General features: G+C 51.8%; 1 protein-coding gene across 1 annotated transcript; it reads left to right on the forward strand.

The window, feature by feature from the left end:
• The first annotated feature begins 11,261 nt into the window (after positions 1-11,261).
• Positions 11,262-17,711, forward strand: TRNP1 (TMF1 regulated nuclear protein 1). Its single transcript, XM_082614349.1, has 2 exons — positions 11,262-12,242; positions 16,991-17,711. Exon 1 carries the CDS (start codon positions 11,364-11,366, stop codon positions 12,069-12,071), a length of 708 nt encoding a protein of 235 aa, XP_082470475.1. The 5' UTR covers positions 11,262-11,363; the 3' UTR covers positions 12,072-12,242; positions 16,991-17,711.
• Positions 17,712-20,195: the final 2,484 nt, after the last annotated feature.

Raw genomic sequence — 20,195 nt, forward strand, 5'->3', positions numbered from 1 at the left:
GACCCCCCCCCCACCCCAGCACAGCAGCTCACTGTTCTACCATCCCTAGAGTGAGGCCCTGGTCCTAAGGTCCTTGATGGCATCCACCACATCTGTGTTTCTGACAGCAAGATGGAGAAAAGGAGAAAGAAAAAGGTAGAGGCTGTGGGTCATTCTTCTCACTGGCTGCTTAACATCTGAGTGCCCCAGGCTCAGTTCTTTGTCCTCGCCTCTCCTCTGCCTTCTCTCCTCCCATGGTCATCTCATCCAGTTAAATACTACCTATCTGCTGATGACTCCGAATTCACACCTGCAACCCAGCCCTCTCTCCTGAGCCCCAGACATATAAAGTCAACTGCCCACTCGAAATTTCTGCTCAAATATCTAATTGACATTTCAAACTCAACATGGTCATACTTTAACTCCCTAGAAAAGAAAAATCCAACAAAATGCTGGAGCTGGGAACCCAAATGGTCCCTTTCTTCTGAATGCTTCCTGATTGCAACTTGCAGTTTGATTGCAACTTAGCTTCCCCTCCCCAAATAGAATAATCTTCAGCTCCTAGCACTCCATTGTTTAATGGAACGAAAGCAGTATTTAAAAAAAAGGAAATTGAATAGTATGGAATAGACTAGACCAAGGAATATCAACATGCCTCACATGTAATTAGGGTGAATATTGCTTGTGAAATTTTTGTCTGCGTCCTGGGTTCTGTTGTAAAAATGTCTTTTTTTCTTCCAGTTCTATGGAGATATAATTGACATACAGCGTATAAATTTAAGGTGTACAGCAGAATGTTTTTTATTTTTGGCTGTGTTGGGTCTTAGTTGCTGTGCGTGGGCTTTCTCTAGTTGCATTGAGCGGGGGATACTTTTCGTTGCGGTGCGCGGGTTTCTCATTGCGGTGGCTTCTCTTTCTGCAGAGCACGGGCTCTAGGAGCGCGGGCTTCAGTAGTTGTGGCACGCGTGCTCAGTAGTTGTGGCTTGCGGGCTCTAGAGCACGGGCTCAGTAGTTGTGGCTTGCGGGCTCTAGAGCGCAGGCTCAGTAGTTGTGGCGCACGGGCTTAGTTGCTCTGTGGCATGTGGGATCCTCCCGGACCAGGGCTTGAACCCGTTTTCCCTGTATTGGCAGGCAGATTCTTAACCACTGTGCCACCAGGGAAGTCCTGATTTGTCTTATATATGTCACGAAATGATTATGTTGTGAACTGTTTTATTGTGGGTTAAATTTAAAAATTTTGACTGGTCTAGGTCTCAGGGTTCAACAGGTGCTTTCAGGGCAAACGCCAGCTACAAGACTCATTTACTCTTGAGGAATTGCCCTTTCTTGTCATTTCTGAGCTCTGTTAATTCCCTTACTTTGTAGTCAGCTCACTGATGCTTTACAAGAAAAATTTAAAAAATTTATCCATCATTTTTAAGTGCCATATATGAGGAAGCATTTCTCTGCTCCCCTCTTCTGCCATTTTGCTGGAAATGGAGCTCTCTTCCTGAGGGCCTATCCCATCTCATTCCATTACCACAGCTCATTATATTCCAGCTTCACTTGCCTCCTTTGTGTTCCCCAAATGCGCCAAACTATCCTGCAAAGAATCTTTGCACTTCCTGTTCGTTCCACCTGGATTGCTTCTCCCTAGCACTTCTAAAGCCCTCCTTTGCTTTCTTCATCAATCAGGATTTGTTCAATTATAAGTTCAAATAGCTCGAAATAGCTTAAGAAAAACAGGAGAATCTATTGTCTCACTGAAGTGAAAAGTCCAAGGGTACCTTCAGGTACAGCTGGAATCAGGTGCTCAAGTGATTTCCACGCTCATCAGGTCTCTGTTTCTGGGCTCTCCTGCCAGGCACCAGGCACACACTTCCTTTGTGGTGGCAAGATGACTGCTTGCAGCTCCAGGTCTATAGTCTACTTGGTCAACAATTCCTGGGCAAAGAAAGTTTCTCTTTCTCAATAGTTCTAGTAAACTTCCTAGTACTGAGTTTCACTGGCCAGGCCAGGATCATAACCCCATTCCTGGAGATAGGCTGGGGTCAGCCCCACAAGAAACATGCACTGAGTATATAGGAGAAGTGGTTCCCCCCAAAATATAAAGGCACTGTTATCAAAAGTAGGACAAATAATGGTGGGAAGGCAAAGCCCACAGCTGCCCACTCCAACATCCTAGACTCCTCTATCTAAAGTATATTGCTGGGGTTATGCCCTATCATATCACCCTGTTTTCTTCCTTCAAAATATACATGTAACGCAATCTGAAATGATCTTATTTGTTTTGATTCTTTATGGCCTTCTCTCTTCCTCTGGATTGAGAGTGCTCAGAGGGCAGGGACCTTACTTGTCTTGATCACTGCTATATTTCTAGCGCTTAGAAGTGTCTGGTACATAGTAAGTGCTTAATGAAGGCTTGTGGTAGGAATGAGCTTGCTGGACAGCCCATCCTCTCTTGCTGTCTTAAGAATCTCCCATGCAGGGACTTCCCTGGCGGTCCAGTGGTTAAGACTCCGTGCTTCCACTGCAGGGGGCATGGGTTCAATCCCTGGTTGGGGATCTAAGATCCTGCAAGCCGGGCAGTGCAGCCAAAAAAAAAAAAAAAAAAAAAAAGAATCTCCCACGTGAGTTTATTTGTGCAAGGCAGCCACATTTCCCCTTCTACTAGATCAATCCCATCACACACAAAGGTGCTCCTGGCGGCTCCCATCTTACAGAACCCCTGTTCAACCCCCTTTCTTGCCAGCTACCACTCTATTTGTCTGCTTGTCAAAACAAAGCTTACACAGAAGAATGGTCTGTGTTTGCCATAACTGCTTCCTTAATCTCAATTTATTGCTCAACCCACTTTTCTGTTTCCCCCCTTTATTGACAACCATCCCTGCTCAGGCTCCTTTGTTGGTTCGTTCCCATGATCCTGGCTTCTAAATGTGGTGCCTCAGACTTCTGTCCACTTCTCCATTACTTTCTCCCAAGGCCACTCATCTTATCCCATGGCTTCAAGTACCATCTATGGATGACTCCCCAAATTCAAGTCTCCAGCTCTGACTCTCCACTGCTGACTTCCAGAAGCTTCTATACACCTGCCTACTTATCATGGATATCCAACTTGGGTGTTGTGAAATAATAGAAAAAATATGTATATTGGTGTCTGCCCCCAGTTCCTGACACAGAGCTCCTAAACCCCTTGGAGTTTCCTGGGTCATGGGAGCAAATTCTGTTCTAACAAGGTGACTGTTGGCAGGTGCCTGAATAGCTTCAGGAAGGGAGCTGGTCACCAGAGAGACGGAGCCATGATTAGAAGCTTGGAACTTTCAGCCCCACCCCCACCCCAACCTCTGGGAAGGGCAGAGGGGCTGGAGATTCAGTTAATCATCCATCATGCTCATGTGATGAAGCCTCCATAAAAATCCCCAAAGTACAGGGTGTGGAGAGCTTCTGGGCTGGTGAACATACCCACATGCTGGGAAGGTGGTGCACCCCAAATCCATGGGACAGAAGCTCCTGTGCTCAGAGATCCCTTCCAGATCTCACCCTACGTATCTCTTCATTTGGCTGTTCATCTGTATCCTTTATAATAAACTGGTAAATGTGTTTCCCTGAATTTTCCAGCTGTTCTGGCAAATTATTGAATCCAAGGAGGGGGTCGTGGGAACCTCTGATTTGTAGGTAAGTCAGACAGAAGTTGTGGATAACTTGGGGGGAATCTACTACTTATGATTGGTGTCTGAACTGAAGGGCAGGCTTGTGGGAATAGGTCCTTAACCTGTGGGGTCTGCGTTAACTCAAGTTAGTGTCAGAATCGAATCACACTGAATTGCAGGACACCCAGATAGGGTTGAAGAATTGGTTGGTGCGGTAAAACACACACACACACACACACACACACACACACACATTTAATGACCAGAAGTGTCAGAAGTGAAGGATTCTATGAATAGAGGATTGAGAGTAGAGAAGAAAAACAGAAAAGATTTTCCAAAATAGGCATCCAAAACAAAAGTCTTTCCAAAGGTTTACCTATCCTCCACGTGTGTAGAGCTTTACTAACTAGTAAAATATATTTTTTTCCCTTTCTGTGTTACTTTTTTTTTAAACTGAGTTTTGCTTTTCTGCATCAGACTGATACAGAGAGCACGATTTTACAAGTCAGACTTTCATTTTCCAGTGCACAGTAACTCAAACCATAACATCTGAATGCTGCTGTGCTAATGTCAATTATTTTAAATAATCTTTCCATGTTTTTTTGGGGGGGGCCGCGCTGTGCGTGTGGCATGCGGGATCTTAGTTCCCTGACTAGGGATTGAACCCGTGCCCTCTGCAATGGAAGTGTGGAGTCTTAACCACTGGACTGCCAGGGAAGTCCTCTTTCCACCTTTGCAACTGAATGTATACCCCTTGCAAGGTATACTCTTTCTTAGTTAGACTAAAAAATGGGAAGATACAATGCGCTATTACTATAGACTTCTTTTGTTCTTCTTTTAAATTTTTTAAAATTTAATTTTATTTGTTTATTATTTTCACTGCGTTGGGTCTTTGTTGCTGTACACGGGCTTCCTCTAGTTGCGGTGAGCGGGGGCTACTCTTCATTGCGGTGCATGGGCTTCTCATTGCAGTGGCTTCTCTTGTTGTGGAGCACGGGCTCTAGGCGCGCAGGCTTCAGTAGTTGTGGTGTGTGGGCTTCAGTAGTTGTGGCTCGCAGGCTCTAGAAAGCAGGCTCAGTAGTGGTGGCATACAGGCTTAGTTGCTCTGCAGCATGTGGGATCTTCCTGGACCAGGGCTTGAAACTGTGTTCCCTGCATTGGCAGGCGGATTCTTAACCACTGTGCCACCAGGGAAGTCCCAACTTCTTTTGTTCTTATTTTTGTACTGAAGCAATTATCATGCAGGGGGAAAAGAAAAAAAACCCTCTTGACCTTGATTTCTCTACAAAACCTGTTCCTCCCCTGGTCTTTCCCATCTCAGTCAAGAGTACCCCACCTAACGGTACCTCACTCACCCCCTGACTAATCATCCACAAGTCCTCTCAGTTCATCTCCAAATAAAATCCAAATCGTCTCTCCTCCCACCTCTTGCCATTACTCCTGGCCTGGCCTCCATCCTCTCTCAGCTGGATTACTGCAGTAATCTCCTAACTGGTCTCCCTCATCCTCCTCTTGCTGCCTTTCAGTTCATTCTCTACATGGCTAACAGCATGACCTTTTAGAATCAAATCAGATCATGTTGATCCCCACTTAAACCTTTCAAAGGCTTCCTCTGCACTTAGAGTAAAACCCCAAATCCTCACCCTGGCCTCCAGACCCAGCTCCTCTGATCTCAGCTCTCCCCATTTTCTGGCTTACCAGGCACTGAACACACTGATCTTTCTGTCTCAGGACCTTTGCCCATACTATTTATTCTGCTGGGAAATCTCTCTCCTCAATTCCACATAACTGACTCCTGCTCATCTTTCAGGTTTCAGCTTAAATGTCACCTCTTAAGGAGAAGCTCTCCTTGACTCCCCTTTCTATCATGTAGCCAGATTTTTAAAAAACATTTATTTATTTTACTGTGCCAGGTCGTAGTTGCGGCACGCGGGATCTTTGTTGTGGCACGCGGGATCTTTGTTTTGGCATGCGGGATCTTTCGTTGCGGCATGCGAACTCTTAGTTGCAGCATGTGAGATCTAGTTCCCTGACCAGGGATTGAACTCGGGCCCCCCGCATTGAGAGTGTGGAGTCAGCCAGTGGACCACCGGGGAAGTCCGTCATGTCACCAGATTAGACCTTGTTCATGATTTCTAGGGAAGCACTACGGCCTAGTGGTTGAAAACAGGCTCTGGAGGCAGACTGCCTGGGTGTTGAATCCTAGCTTGGCCACTCCTTGACCATGTGGCCTTGGCCGCATTTACTTAACCACTCTGTCCTTCAGATTCCTTATCTGTAAAATGCGGTGTGTTAATAATATGCCTCAAAGGATAGGTACTCTGTACATGGTACAGAGTAAGTGTTAGGTAAATATTGGCAGGTATTTTATTGTTCCTTCATGGCACATTTCTTGGGATTTGATTAGTTTGGTTTCTGAAATGTAAGCTTTGTGGGAATAGGGTTTGTGCTTTTCTTATTTACTGCTAGCACCTTGCACAGTGGCTGGTACATGGTATGTGCCTAATTACATTGCTGAATGAATGCACAAAGGCAGACTCGAACTCACCCCTTTTGAAGCTTACAATCTAGAGAGCATGGAATCTAACCTTGTCCTTCTTACCCTTCAACACCTGGCCATTTTAGAGCTGTGAAAATAGACCCATAAAGGTGGGGTGATTTGAGTAACTTCAAGGGGGAAGGGGTATTGCTCTTTCCAACTTTCCAGAGGGAAGTAAAACTCCTACTTGTCAGAAACGTGCTGAAGCACCAAAAGCACGTGGAACCAACAGAGCCCTACATCCGTTGTAAACACAAGTCACAGCCTTTTATTCTAGGAATAAGAACCAGGGTAAATTTTTCATCACAAGAGACATTTTAAAAGAAAAGAAAGAAAAAGAAAACCTGTGAGGTCTCTGGTTGGAGTAGCAGGATGGGTTGCAGTGCTGTTGACTGAGATGGCTGACACTGCAGTTGTGCCTTCCTGGGAAAGATATCCAGTGCCCTGTCTGAGCTGCTGTCCTCCCCCCACCCAGACATGTTGTTCATGCCAAATTTAGGGATCCAGTGGCCTCATTTGACAAATGTGGGAACTGAGGCTTAGCAAGGAAAAGGGACTTGCTCTAGTCCACATGATGAATTAAACTCAACTTTTCTGACTTCTAGCCCAAGATTCCTTTAAGCTCTAATTAATATAAAAGCTCTTAATATGAGAATGGAGAGAAAGGAGAGGTGAGGGGGAGGAGAAGTTTGGAAGAAGGAAGAGGTGTTGGATCAGGTGCCCACTGGCGGGCAGGGGCACTGACAGGTATGTGGGGCAACCAGAGACCTTGGGGGGAGGGCAGGGGAGTCTGCTGAGGAAAGAGGAGATGGAGGCTGGGGCCTAGCTGGGTTATTTTCAGAGCTGCTATCTTTGTCTGCATCTGCTAAATTATTAAACTGATATCACATCCTAGAGGGTGCCAGCCCAGGTTGCCAGGAAGAGACTGAAAGGGAGGGGTTGGATCTCTGAGCAGAGGCCTTGAATCTTCTAGGCTGGGATAGAAGTCGACTTTTCAAGCCTTGACCTTCTGCCCCACTCCACTTTCAGCTGATGGAGGGGATCCTGCTTTGGGCCACAGCTGCACTTGCCATCCCCTCCGTAAGGTTCTGTCTCCGCCGGCTGCTGTCCTGGAAGGAGAGTGTGTATAATGGACAGGACTCTGAAACCAGGTCCCCCCTGGGCTGCCTCTTCTCTTTCAAGACCTCTGACTCAGACCACAGAGAGACATGACTCGCTGTGAGACCTTGGACAAATCCTTGATCTTTGTATGTCTTTGTGCCATAAGTATTAGTGGTTCCATTCCTCAGGTCCTGAAGTTCACAGAGAAAAAGTGCCTTTCTCAGGATTGTGCAGCTAGGAAAGAACTGAGCTTCAATTCAAATTCAAGTCTCTCCAATTCCACATGCCTTTCCTCTCTATTCTTTCTTTTATATTTTAGTATTTTCTCTATTTCCTATCTTTCCTACAAAAGGAATGCATAACTTTGATGAAGATCAGAAAAAAAGAATAATCATTAGAGTTTAAAAGTGTATTTTCTAGGGCTTCCCTGGTGGCACAGTGGTTAAGAATCCGCCTGCCAATGCCGGGGACACGGGTTCGAGCCCTGGTCTGGGAAGATCCCACGTGCCATGGAGCAACTAAGCCCGTGTGCCACAACTACTGAGCCTGTGCTCTAGAGCCTGCGAGCCACAATTACTGAGCCCATGTGCCACAACTACTGAAGCCCGCACACCTAGAGCCCGTGCTCCGCAACAAGAGAAGCCACTGCAGTGAGAAGCCTGCACACTGCAACGAAGAGTAGCCCCCACTCGCTGCAACTAGAGAAAGCCCACGTGCAGCAATGAAGACCCAATGCAACCAAAAATAAATAATAAATAAAAATTTAGGGCTTCCCTGGTGGCGCAGTGGTTGAGAATCTGCCTGCCAATGCAGGGGACACGGGTTCGAGCCCTGGTCTGGGAGGATCCCACATGCCGCGGAGCAACTAGGCCCGTTAGCCACAACTACTGAGCCTGCGCGTCTGGAGCTTGTGCTCCGTAACAAGAGAGGCCGCGACAGTGAGAGGCCCGCGCACCGCGATGAAGAGTGGTCCCCACTTGCCACAACTAGAGAAAGCCCTCGCACAGAAGCGAAGACCCAACACAGAAAAAATAAATTAATTAATTTAAAAAAGAAAGCTGTTGTATGTAGAAAACTTTTGAAAAAAAAATTTTAAATAATAATAAATAAAAGTGTATTTTCTAATTCCTAATGTTGTGTTTCCCAGGCTGGTTGTGCCCTAAGAGGTGGTTGGCTGTGTCCCCTGCCCATTCTTGGGAGCATGGAGCTCAGGGCAATTAAGGAAGCTGGGAAGGAAGCTGGGAGATGTCAAAGCTCTCTCACCTCTGATCCTGTATACATGCTGTTCCTACCCTGAATCCTTCTCCCTTCCTGTCCCTCCACCATCTGTGCATCCATCTCACACTTTGATTCATCCTTCAGGTCTCAGTTTAAATATCATCTTCTGCAGGGAACTCTCTCTGAGCCCCTCCCCACCCAGCTCAGTGTCTGTTCTGCGTTCGCACAGCCACTGTGTTTCTCCTATCCCAGGAGATACCTCACTGAACTGCAGTCACCTGTGTGACACACCTAGGCTGTGTGCTCTCTGAAGGCAGGGCCCCATCTGTTCACTGCTGTACCTTCAGCAGCCAGCTCAACAGAGAAGGTAATGATCAAATTTGTTGAGTGAGTGAAATAAAGAATGAATGGATAAATGAATGAATGAAGAAGGGGACTTCTCTATTCTCAACTAGCTCTGTCTACCCTTGTATTATTTTTCAATTCAAACAAATATCATTTGAGTGGCCTTATGGGGCCAGGCACTCTACCTAACTTCAGGGAATCTCATGCTAAGCAAAACCAGTCTAAGGAGAGACTGTTAAGTAACTAAACTATAAACAAATACCTATTTATATATGACTAGTGGGAAATGCCATAGAGGATAGGAACAGGGGACATATCAGAGAATGGCAGGGAGGTGAGCTATGACTTTGGGGTGGGTCACATCTGTGTTTGAATCTTTGTTTGGCCACTTATCTGCTGTGTGACCTTGAGCGAGTCTCTTCACTTCTCTGGGCTTTGGTTTCTCATCAGGAACAAAGGCTGCTGATGCCCCTCCTTTAGGGGTACTGTGGAGAGAGAATGTTCATCTATTCAACAAATATAGGTTGAGTATCTCCTTCTATTCAGAGAAACAACTTGCCCAAGGTAACCCAGGTGGGCAGTGTGTGTGGGATTTGAACTCAGATCTGACTGGTTCTCTGGATCTGGCTGATGGTGGGAGATGGGCGTAAGTCCTAGTCTTGTTCCCCTTGGTTCATCCCCAGAAGTTGGGAGCAGTGATCTGCCTGATGCAGGCAAAACACCTGTAGATCTCCCCACGGTGATGGGGGAGGGATCTTCTGCACAGAGAAAGACACAAAGTTTGATGACACAAAGGAGACCATTCAAAGGGATGAACCATTCAGCAGGGCATTCCGTCATCCCCATTGAGCCCCTCTGACTCCCTGAACCCCATCCTCCTCACTGAATTTCCCTTCTTTTCCCTCTGTGAGCCTCTAGCACCAATGCACCCACTAAACCCCTCTCCCCTCACTGAGCCCCTCCCTCACTGAGCCCCTCCCCTCGCCCTGCCCTGAGCCTCCGCTACTCTCGTCACTGAACACCCTCCCCCTCACTCCCTCCTTCAAAGTCCTCCTCCCTTACCCTTCACTGAGCTTGACGCCCCCTCATGGACCTCACCGTCCTCTCCGAGCCCCTTCTAAGCTGCCTCTCAGGAGCCGAGCTGTCTCGCCCACGAGTCCCAATCACTCAATCTAAGACACTTAAAAGCACTTAGAGAACATGATGCGGAGGTGGGGCGGGGTGGTGTGGGGGTGGGGTGTGCTCCAAAGTCCTCCTTCTCCTCCACATCAAGCCAGTGCAGCGCCCCCATCAGCCTCCTCTTCAGCCTGGGGCGGTAATCACACTGGCCACACTTTCGGCAGGTCCCCTGAGCCCACCGTCTGCTGCAGTTCTTCCCAACTGGTCTCGGCTGGTTTCTGGCCCTCCAGACCCTGCCACCGCCCAACACAGAGCCCTTTCATTTCTGATGGCACTTTCAAGTGGATGGCAGTGCCATGGCGTCTGGGTCAATGTTTGGAGGGGGTATGGCAAGATCACTTCCGCTGTGGGAAAAATGGCTAGAGCTCAGTTCTATCGTTTTGCCAGTATGACTAAAGTCCCAGTTAAGCAGGGTCCCCTCAATGACAGTGAGGAGACCCAGGTATCTGAGTTCCCAGAGGGCATGAATGGATGAGCTTGTCCCTTTTGGCGGTCCAGATTGAGCCACGGACCTTGGGCAAGGCTCCACTACACCTTCTGGGTCTGTTTCCCGCTCTGTGTGATAGGTGTGGGGGCACCTACTGGGAGGAGCAGACAGGAGCATGGGCTTGGAAAGAATTTTGCCCACTGAGGGGTGGGGCTCCCCTGGGGGGCCACCAAGATTTGCGAAAGCCGCGCCAAGCTCAGCAGCAGTGCTGAGGTTTGTTCTGCAAGTGAAGGGCTTGAGGAACCAACACTGCCAGATCCCCACCAGGAGGCCAGTCGCCCCTCTGTGTTAACCTCTCCATGGCCGCAGGGAGATTGGAGAAGGTGGTCCTGGTGAAGTTTGCGGCCCAGGAGACCAGGTAGAGCCGATTCAGCCAAGGGGCAGCGTTTGGTACTGTGCAAGGAGACAAGCCTCCTGAGTTGTGTCTCAGGCTTTCACTGTCACATAGTGTGGCTTCAGGCAAAAGCCTACCACAGGTGGGGACAGGAGTCCATGATTTCTAAGCACTAGCTACTAGAGCTTATGACTCAGGGGCCAGGCCAGAGAAGATGCGGTCCACTTTCCACCCAAAATTTGGAGGAGGTGGATAGGGACTGGATGCCCTAGCAGAGCAGCCTGGGTCGAAGGACCAGGGACCTGAAGGGTTTGGGCAGTGTCCTGACGGGGCGGGGCAGGGGAGGAGGGTTCAGGGCATGCTAGTCTTTGATTGGCTGTGCTGCCCTTCGCTCCGCCCCATGGTCTATAAGACGCACCCGCGGCTGCCTTGGCGCTAGTGTGGGGGCTGTGGCCGCGTCTCTTTCTGGTTTGAGGCATCCATCCTTCCCAGCGTGGGGGACAGCCAGCCAGACCCGCGGACCTACTGCTGCGGACCGCCGGGGGGCGGGGGATGCCGGGCTGCCGCATCAGCGCCTGCGGCCCGGGGGCCCAGGAAGGGTCAGCAGAACCGGGGTCCCCGTCGCTGCCGCCCGGGGAGCGCCTATTGTCCCCTCAGCCCCCGTCCCCAACTCCGACCTTGACCCCGACCCCGGCTCAGGCCTCACCGCAGCCCGAAGTGGCCCAGGGGTCGGCGGGCTCGGCCGAGGGGCAGGAGCTGCAGCGCTGGCGCCAGGGCACTAGCGGGGGCGCGGGGCGCACCGGGCCGGCAGGGGGCGCGGGCGGCGGCCCGGGCGCGGCGGCGGCGGCGGCGGCGGCGGCGGCAGGGGGCCGCGCGCTTGAGCTGGCCGAAGCGCGGCGGCGACTGCTGGAGGTGGAGGGCCGCCGGCGCCTGGTGTCAGAGCTGGAGAGCCGCGTGCTGCAGCTGCACTGCGTCTTCCTGGCGGCCGAGCTGCGCCTGGCGCACCGCGCCGAAAGCCTGGGCCGCCTGGGCGGCGGCGTGGCGCAGGCCGAGCTCTATCTGGCGGCGCACGGGTCACGCCTCAAGAAGGGCTCGCGCCGCGGCCGCCGCGGCCGCCCGCCCGCGCTGCTTGCCTCTGCGCTCGGTCTGGGCGGCTGCGTGCCCTGGGGCGCCGGGCGCCTGCGGCGGGGCCACTGCCCCGAGCCCGATTCACCCTTCCGCCGGAGCCCGCCCCGCGGCCCCGCCTCCCCCCAGCGCTGACCTCCGCGCCGGGACCTCTGGCCACCCCGACAGGCCATCGCCGAGGTGCCGACCGACGGATTGTGGACGCCGGCTGGATGGACGGCGTCACCGACGCGGATGGACAGATTGCCCGACCCCAGGAGGAGACAGTCGGGGGGCCGAGGGCCCAGTAAAGAAGGCTAAACTGAGGTGCGGTCTTAGCGGCTGGTGCATCCGTGGGGCGGGGCGGGTCGGGGCGGTGCAGGGCTCCAGACCTCCTTCCCTAGGGCTTCTGGAGTCCGCTGGGTCCTTAATAAAGCTGTCCGCTTTCTGTTGCCGCCACTCCCAGACTTCCGGCGGAATGAGGTAGTAAGTCCCTATTATAGAGTTGGACAAATGGAGGCTGCTCAGATCCCAGAAGGGGTTTGCCAGCAAACTTTTACCCGTTGGAGCCTCCTGCACTGACGCAGCACCCCACCCTCGCCTTCCACCAGCGCTGCATTTCCTGGGTCCCTTGGGGCTGTAAGAAGAGTCTTGCCCTTGAGGCTGCTGCTTTCTGGCACTACCCTTCGGGAGGCCAGAATAATGAGGCCCCAGGATGGGGTGGGGGCTGGCACAGCGATGTACCTCTGAGTTCTCCTCTCCTAAGCCCCTGTTTCCCATTCGGGGAGATGGAATCCCAGAGAGGCTACGGATTTGCTCCCATCATACTTATACTTAGGACCTTCCACTTCTAGGAGACAGGTCTTTTCTCAGGCCCTCATGCAGCTTCGCTAAGAGTACAGTCTGACTCAGATGACCAGGGTGGGGTGTTTGGTGACTGCCTGAAGCTTTGCCGGCTCTCCCAGGGGCTCCCTCCCAACCTGTCACTAAGATGGCTCTGCCAGGGATGGAGCCAGGTGACATCCTTTAACAGGCCCCAGGGGGGCAGGTATGTCATTGGCTTCTAGATTCTAGAAAGTGGGGCCTTAAAGGGCCAGACCTGAAAGGAGATCTGCTTCTCTTCCTTTCCACGTGCCCTTCAGGCCCCCCATTCCCCTGCCCCACTCAGCTGTGAATGGCCTGGCCGCTGCTTTGCTGCTCACTGGCTGAGTTGACCGCAGCCTCACTTATCAGTCTGTGATGTGGGTATCTTCACCTCTTGGAAGGGCTGTAGTGAGGTTAACACAGGGCAGAGGTCTGTCTTTTCCCATAAATCACGGAAGAATGTTTCATTCTCTTATATCACACCTAGAAACAGGCACTGCTTTTGCTGACGGAGCCTAGGAGCTGATTTAAAGTCCTCATTTTACGGAGTGGCAAGGTCAGCTAGGGACAGAACTAGGTCCTAGGCCTGTGTGTGTCCTCGCAGTCTCTCTCTGCTGTCCAGGGGCAGGGGCTAGATAGAACTGGCGTCCGCTTGTCTGCCATGTGACCTAGAACAACTCTGCCCTGTCTTTGGGCCAGTTTCCTCAGTCCCTCTCTGAATGTAGCTGTCCCTCCTCATGTCAGGGCTTAGGAATGGGGAGAAGGGTGTAGAACGAGATAATTAAGAGTCACAGGAATCTGGTGTAATCCCAGAGTCCTCAGGGTCAGGTGCACTGCTCTGAAAGGCAGAGACTCAGGGGCCCTCACCTGTCCTTCCCCCAGCTAGCTCTTCCTCTTCCCAGACCAAACTTTTTGCCTGGTTTCTCAGCTAACAGCCAGGACTTCCTGAACCCATTCTTAGCTGGGGAAGGGAAGACCAGGAGGAGGTCTCAGAGACTCTGAGAGCTTGTGGACTGGGAGAGCAGTGAGGGGCCCTGGCATCCTCTGGCCTCCCCAGAGAGAGAGAGAGGACCTTCCAAAGCTACTTGGGTCATTTGGGATCTAGAGGCCCAGAAAGGACAAGGACTCCCTGGAGGTGACACAGTGAGGAGCTCAGGCTTCAGCGCTGGGCTGCAGCCAGGACTGTTTGTTTTCTGGGTTGCATGGGAGAGGGACACTTGGTCCAGAGAAGCTTTTAGCTAATGGTGTAAAGTGCTCTGTGTCACCACAATTTTGCCTTTCTCTGGGGTTTATTGGTAATCAGCTTTGTCCTGATTTTGTGTGTGTGTGGGGGGGCGGGTAGGGAATTAGAGATGGCTCTTGCTGGAGAAAGTGGTATATGTAGGAAATGGAGATTGGTCCTAGTGTCACAGGCAGCTCTGTCCCCTCCCTCCACTTCCAGATGTCCCACGCTTCTCACTAAGGGCCTCGGCCAGGGCACACAGTGTTCAGTGACTTGAACCCCAGCTCTTGGTTCAGTGGTCTGTCCACTACTCCTCAGCCAATTAATAAAAGTCACCTTCCCACCACTGTCTGGCGCACCCAGGGCCCCTCTAGAAGGCTTCATATTCTCCTCAATCAACAAACATTGATCTCTGCTCAGTCCAGGGCCTCAAGAAGCAGCACTGAATCAGAGGGTCTCTGTTTTCAAGGACTTGTGTCCCTCAGCCCTGTTCTAGGCAGCCTGCCCTGGTGATGTTGGAGGGCTGTTTTTAGGCCTTCACAAGTGACTGTAGCCCCTGGTTATATACTGCATCCCCACCCTGCATGCCTTCCTGAACACTTTCTAGATGGCCCAGCATTCTAGCCCTGGGGACTGGACTGAGTACAGGGGATCCTGAGGGATCTGTGCCCTGAGGACATTGATTGCCACCAGTGAATCTGGAATGTCAGCTGAGGGAAGTGAGGGGCTGGAAGGCCAGGTCAGGGTTTTAGTCAGGCCCTGCCCCTCCCCTGGATGAGCCCTTTCGCTCTCTTGGCTGGTCCCTGACAAGTGAGGCGCCTCTGGGCGGCGCCACCAGAGGGCAGTGTGGGCTGCTTCTCCGGGCGTGCGGGCAAGGCCTGGAGCAGGCTGGGAACCCACAGTGTCCCTGCCTCCAGCCAGCCTCTTCTCTTGTTGCCCAGGCTTCTCAGGCTTTGAGCTTTAAAGGTCTGGCAGAATGTGTGGGTACTGGTGGTCACTTAGAGAAGGGGCGGGCCTCTGACCTCAGAGGGAAGGTCCATCAGGAAAGACTTTCCTGGAGAGAGAGGTTGCCCCTGTTGGCCGACACCGTCTGAGTAAAAGCCCAGAGTAGTTTCACTCCTCCCAGATTTGTTACACTGATAATTGATCAGAACACCCCATCCTGCCGCCGCCCCCGCCGCCACCTGGGAATCAAGGTGGCTTCCTAGAGATTAGGCTGAAGCGACAATTCACAGCTAAAGTGCTCCAGGCCTGCAGTGGGCAGTCTCTAGGAGGCTCCCTTCCCCTAACAGCCAGGTCCCTGGAGAAAAACCCAGGGTCCCAGTCTCCTCCGAGCTGAAGGAGAAGCAGAGCCTTTACCTCCTCCCCTGCTTTACAGCTAGCACGGGAGGAGGTATTTGGGAAAGCTGGGAGATCCCCAGCCTATGTCTTCCCACATTAGACCTTGACCGCACGCTGGCTAGGAGTGATGGGGGAAGGGACTCCTTGGTTGTGGCATAATATATTAACCACCACCTCTATGCCAGGCACTGTGCTAAGCACTTTACACCCATTATCTCTTTCAGTCCTCCCAGCTACTCTGCAAAGTAGGAGTTAGCCCCATTTCCACAGATGAGGAAACTGAGGGTCGGGGGTGGGCAGGTGACTTGCCCAAGGACATAGAACCTCTAAGTGGGGGACACCTTAAACATTAGGCTGTGTGGCTTTTCATTTATCAGGCTAATGAGGGCTCCATTTATCAGGCTAATGAGGGTTTCTGAACTCACCCTTTGAGTCTGGGTACAGTGAACCCTGGTCCTTGGTTCTGGGGAGGGATGAGATCAGACATTGATCAGACACTGCCACCCCTCCAAGGTCTGGGCACACCCCCAGAGGCTGGCTCCCCTGCTTGGTTGTCTGGGCTTTGGGGGGTAAGTCAGGCTGAGTCAGCACACCTGGCTTCAGGTAAGGGCAGGCCAAGGATGCTCAGGGCCTGGGCTTGCCTTGGAGGCTGCCTCCTCTCCCTGCATACGTGGGCTGGCCTGTTTGGTGCCAAGGAGAACAAAGAGCCTGGGATGGCAGAGGAAGAGGGTGACAGGCTCCATGGTGGGGCAGAAAGTGTCCCGTCTTAGAACTAGACAGGGGGCTTCCCTGGTGGCGCAGTGGTTGAGAGTCCGCCTGCTGATGCAGTGGACACGGGTTCATGCCCCGGCCCGGGAAGATCCCACATGCCTCGGAGCGGCTGGGCCTGTGAGCCATGGCCGCTGAGCTGGCGCGTCCGCAGCCTGTGCTCCACAACCGGAGAGGCCACAACAGTGAGAGGCCTGCGTACCGAAAAAAAAAAAAAAAAAAAACAGAGCTAGACAGACCTGGGATTTAGTCCTGACCTGGAGCTTCTCAGCTGGGAGACCTTGGGCAAATGACTTCCCTTCTCTGAGCCAGTTTCGTGTGTGTGTGTGTGTGTGTGTGTGTGTGTGTGTGTGTGTTTTATGGGGAGTTAGGGAGGAGATAATTTTTGAGTATTAAATGAGAGGTCACACTAAGTGCCTAGCACATAGAGGAGATCTGTAAATGGTTGGTGGAGCCAACCTACCTAGCCCAGGAGAAGCTGCCAGGACAGAGCCCCCAGGCAGTGTGGGCCTTTGCTTCTCCAGAGCATCACCATATCAGGCATCCCTGGAACAGTCCCCCTTCTCCCCCCATGACAGTCCCTGAGGAACTCCATAAGGGAAGAGGTGGAGGAGGGGGCAGGCTTTTTATCCCAGGAACATTCCATTCCAGCTGCTCAGACCAGTGGGGATCCCAGCCAAGGACAGAGGCCCAAGGCAGCTCACCCCAGGAGCCCCCACCCCTTCCAGGGCGGGAGTGAGTGGAGCCTGATTCCAAAATATTGCCCCTGCACCTTCTCTCCACAATGGCCCCTCTAAAGGAGGTAGATGTCGAAGGGTGTGGGTGGGGCTGGGTGGCTATGGGAGAGAGACAGTTAAAGCTCTTGAAATTATTCTTCCAGCTCCTCCCAGCTCCTCCGAGCCTCGACTCTGGATCTGATTCCTGGATTCTGCTCCTTCCCTGGGCACCTCCTTCAGGAAGACTCCTCTCATTGACCCTACACAAGCATGGCACCCTCCTCACTTCACAGGAGCCTTTCACTTCACAGTGGCAAGGGGCTGGATTCTGGGGAAGTTGCCGATACTATGAATTTCTCTCTATATGCTGCATTTGACTTTGGCTCACACTGTACAACTGAAGATGTTACGACAAGTCCTTGAGACGCAATCAGATTGTTTAAGAGTGCAGCAAAGCTTTCCAATGTGAAAGTGAAAAGGATCTCTTTTAAAAATGTCATCATTCTTAAACAAGTCACAGTGCAGCTGGGGTCCCCATTTTGGAGATGCTGTTGCTTCTCAGTCTAACAGCACCAGGAGGCCTGTTTGAGGGGAAACATTGCTCTGAGCAATCCCTCAGTTCCCCTCATTCACCGTCCTTGCCCTCTCCAGGTGGGCACGTGCCTGCGGCCCCTCAGAAAGGTAATGGGCTGCTGGCTCCCGGGGGACACACCTCTTTGTCAGGAAGAGGTGTTGGCAACATAATTCTAAGTTTTAAATGAAAAAAGGGAGCACATTTATTCAAATATTCTGATGGTAGAGGGAAGGGGGCCACACTGACTCACACATAACCCAGAAAACTTGTAGAGTCCGCAAAATGAACGCATATAGAGTCAGTTCCTTGAATAAATCTCAGTGATGTGAGACAAGCACGCGTGGCTTTGAGGTTTACTCTGTGAGTGGCGTTGCCGCCTTTCCTTTTTGTGTGTCTGTCACGGCTCTTTTAAGTTGGCAGTTCCTTGAGCAGCTTCTGTTTAGTTTCATTTGGCACTCTGGGCCTGCTTACTGATTTGTAGACTGACTTCTCCCTTGACCTGGCTCAAAGTTGACCCTCTTTATGGAGTCTTCCCCAAATAAGGATGTGTTGAGGAAACTAGGGGATGGGATGCACGTGTGAGACTGTGTGACACGAAGGGATGCGAGTGCGTTTGCGATAACATGGCAGCATAGTGATCCCTGGAGGATTGTGTGTGACCGTGCTGGTGAATGGACGGACCTGTCTGTCACTCAGCCTCCCAGCAGGAGACACAGCACCCTCAAACTGGGCAGACACTTAAAAAGGGACTATTTCCAAAGATGGGGGCTGGGCTTAAGAAACTAACAAGGTATATGCAGCTCTCCAGGGCTAGCAACAGGGAGAAGCCATTACAACTCCTGGGCCCGAAGGGGTAAGAGAGGAGAGGGGAGGGGAGGGCACACGGACCCAGAGAGTGCAGCTGTGTGGAGAGGGCCCCTGACAGGAGCAGTGGTCTTTGGTTGAGAGATGTAGGCAACCATGGGGACCTGATGGGAAGGGAGCAGGGGGAATAAACACCTTATTCTCCTCCTCCCTCCAGTATCTCCTGCTGGGGACTCTCATTGGCTGAACCCAACAGAGAGGTAGGGAAAAAGGGGGCCATTGATGCACAGTCCGTAGAGGTCAGCCTCCCAAGGGCACAGAGCCTGAAGAAGGGTGGAGAGTGGGACTGGAAGGGCCGACATATCATGCAACTGCCTGAGGGCATTATCTTCCATTCCCTAAAGTTCACTGCAAGGCTTTTTCCCCCTCTGGAGCGCCCCCCACCCACCACGGGTCACAGGGGGAGAGTGGACTGTTGCTTGGAGAGCACTGTGGGGTTAGGGATGGGGGATGGGTCTTTATTCCCTCAGCCTTCCCCTCTCTGGCTCTGATTCCCAGTTCTTGATTCCTTCCTGTCCTGGCATCTTGGCTGCAGGAACTGTCCATGAGAGAACAATGCCAACCACTGAGTCAGTGTTTTTTTCACACCCTGAAACACTACATCTCTCCCAAACACCCCCGGGCACACCTGCTGCCACATGGGCCTCTGACATAGTCACCACAAGCCATGGCTGGTGTCACAGTTGCATTAAGAAAATGTACAAACTTGGCAAACAGTAATGCAAACTCTTTTTCTCTGTCACATGTATGTACAGGAGACATACTGTCACTCTCATCCATGCGAAATCAGAGTGTAGGGGAAGGATGGTGCAGGGGTTAACAGCAATGGCTCTGGGGGCAGACAAACCTCTTTGACCTCTCTGGCATCAGTTTCCTTGTCTGTAAAATGGAAATTCTTGCTCTTCTCTCGTGGAGATGTTGGGAGGCTGCACTGAGAGGGTGTGGTCGGGGAGCACTTAGCAAAGTGATAGTTGTTAGTGGGAAACTCCTGTCTCCCACGTCTCGTGGGGAACACGCGCCTGCACAACACCTGACAGCAGAACACCATCAGGCGCGTGTGCCCTTCCCCAGACACACCTGCCAGGAGCATGTGTACATTGACAAGTCCCCTCCGCCCAGAATGCTCTTTCCCCAGACATCCACATGGCTTGCTTCACACTGTCTTTAAGTCTTTGTCCAATCAAATGTCACCCTTTAAAGGAGGTTCGCCCTTTTTAAAATTGCAGACCCAGCACTTCCAATCCCTTACCTTGCTATGTATATTTTTAGGCATTGCTGACCTTCTAAGGCTATATAATTTAGTTTATTTTCTTTCTACCCCATTAGAATGTAATCCTCACAAGGGTAGGGATCTTGGTCCTTTGTTTGCTGATGTGTTCCCACCCCTGGAGGGGTGGCTGGCACACGTGGGCTGAATCCAGTGCACACATGCGTGTGCCGTGGCTTTCTGGCTCTCTCTCCTCTGAAACGAGCATGTCCAGGTGAACCCCACTCCCCACCCCAACAAGCTAAGCCTGTGTGCTTACATTGTGAGCATTCCCCTCATGCCCAAAGCAGGAGTTGGGACAAATTTAGTGCCCCCCATCCCAGGACCCTACTTGGGTAGGCATGGCCAGCGTCGGGTGGGAGGCTGCTTTCAGTCACCAAGCAAAGAAAGCCTTTCCACTCATCCTTCCAGCCATTCTGAGCCCAGCAGGGACCCAGTGAGCAGGTGAGATGGCTGGACTCACCCAGCTGACCAGGGGCCTCCTCTGCGGCCTTGTTTTTTCCACCCTGGCTGGAACCATCAAAGCCAGCACTTCAGAGGCCACTAATGAGGCTGAATATGTTAAGGACTTTGCAATCCTTGGATCAAAGAGGATGGGTAAACAGTGGGCAGCGTCCAGGCCTGTGACTGGCTGATGCCCTGTCCCTGAGAGCTTATGGCTGGC

This window comes from Mesoplodon mirus (assembly GCF_964341445.2).
Source record: "Mesoplodon mirus genome assembly, chromosome: 3".
NCBI lineage: Eukaryota > Metazoa > Chordata > Mammalia > Artiodactyla > Ziphiidae > Mesoplodon > Mesoplodon mirus.

Coding starts and splice junctions, on each gene's coding strand:
- TRNP1 (XM_082614349.1), top strand. CDS start 11,364: ATGCCGGGCTGCCGCATCAGCGCCTGCGGCCCGGGGGCCCAGGAAGGG.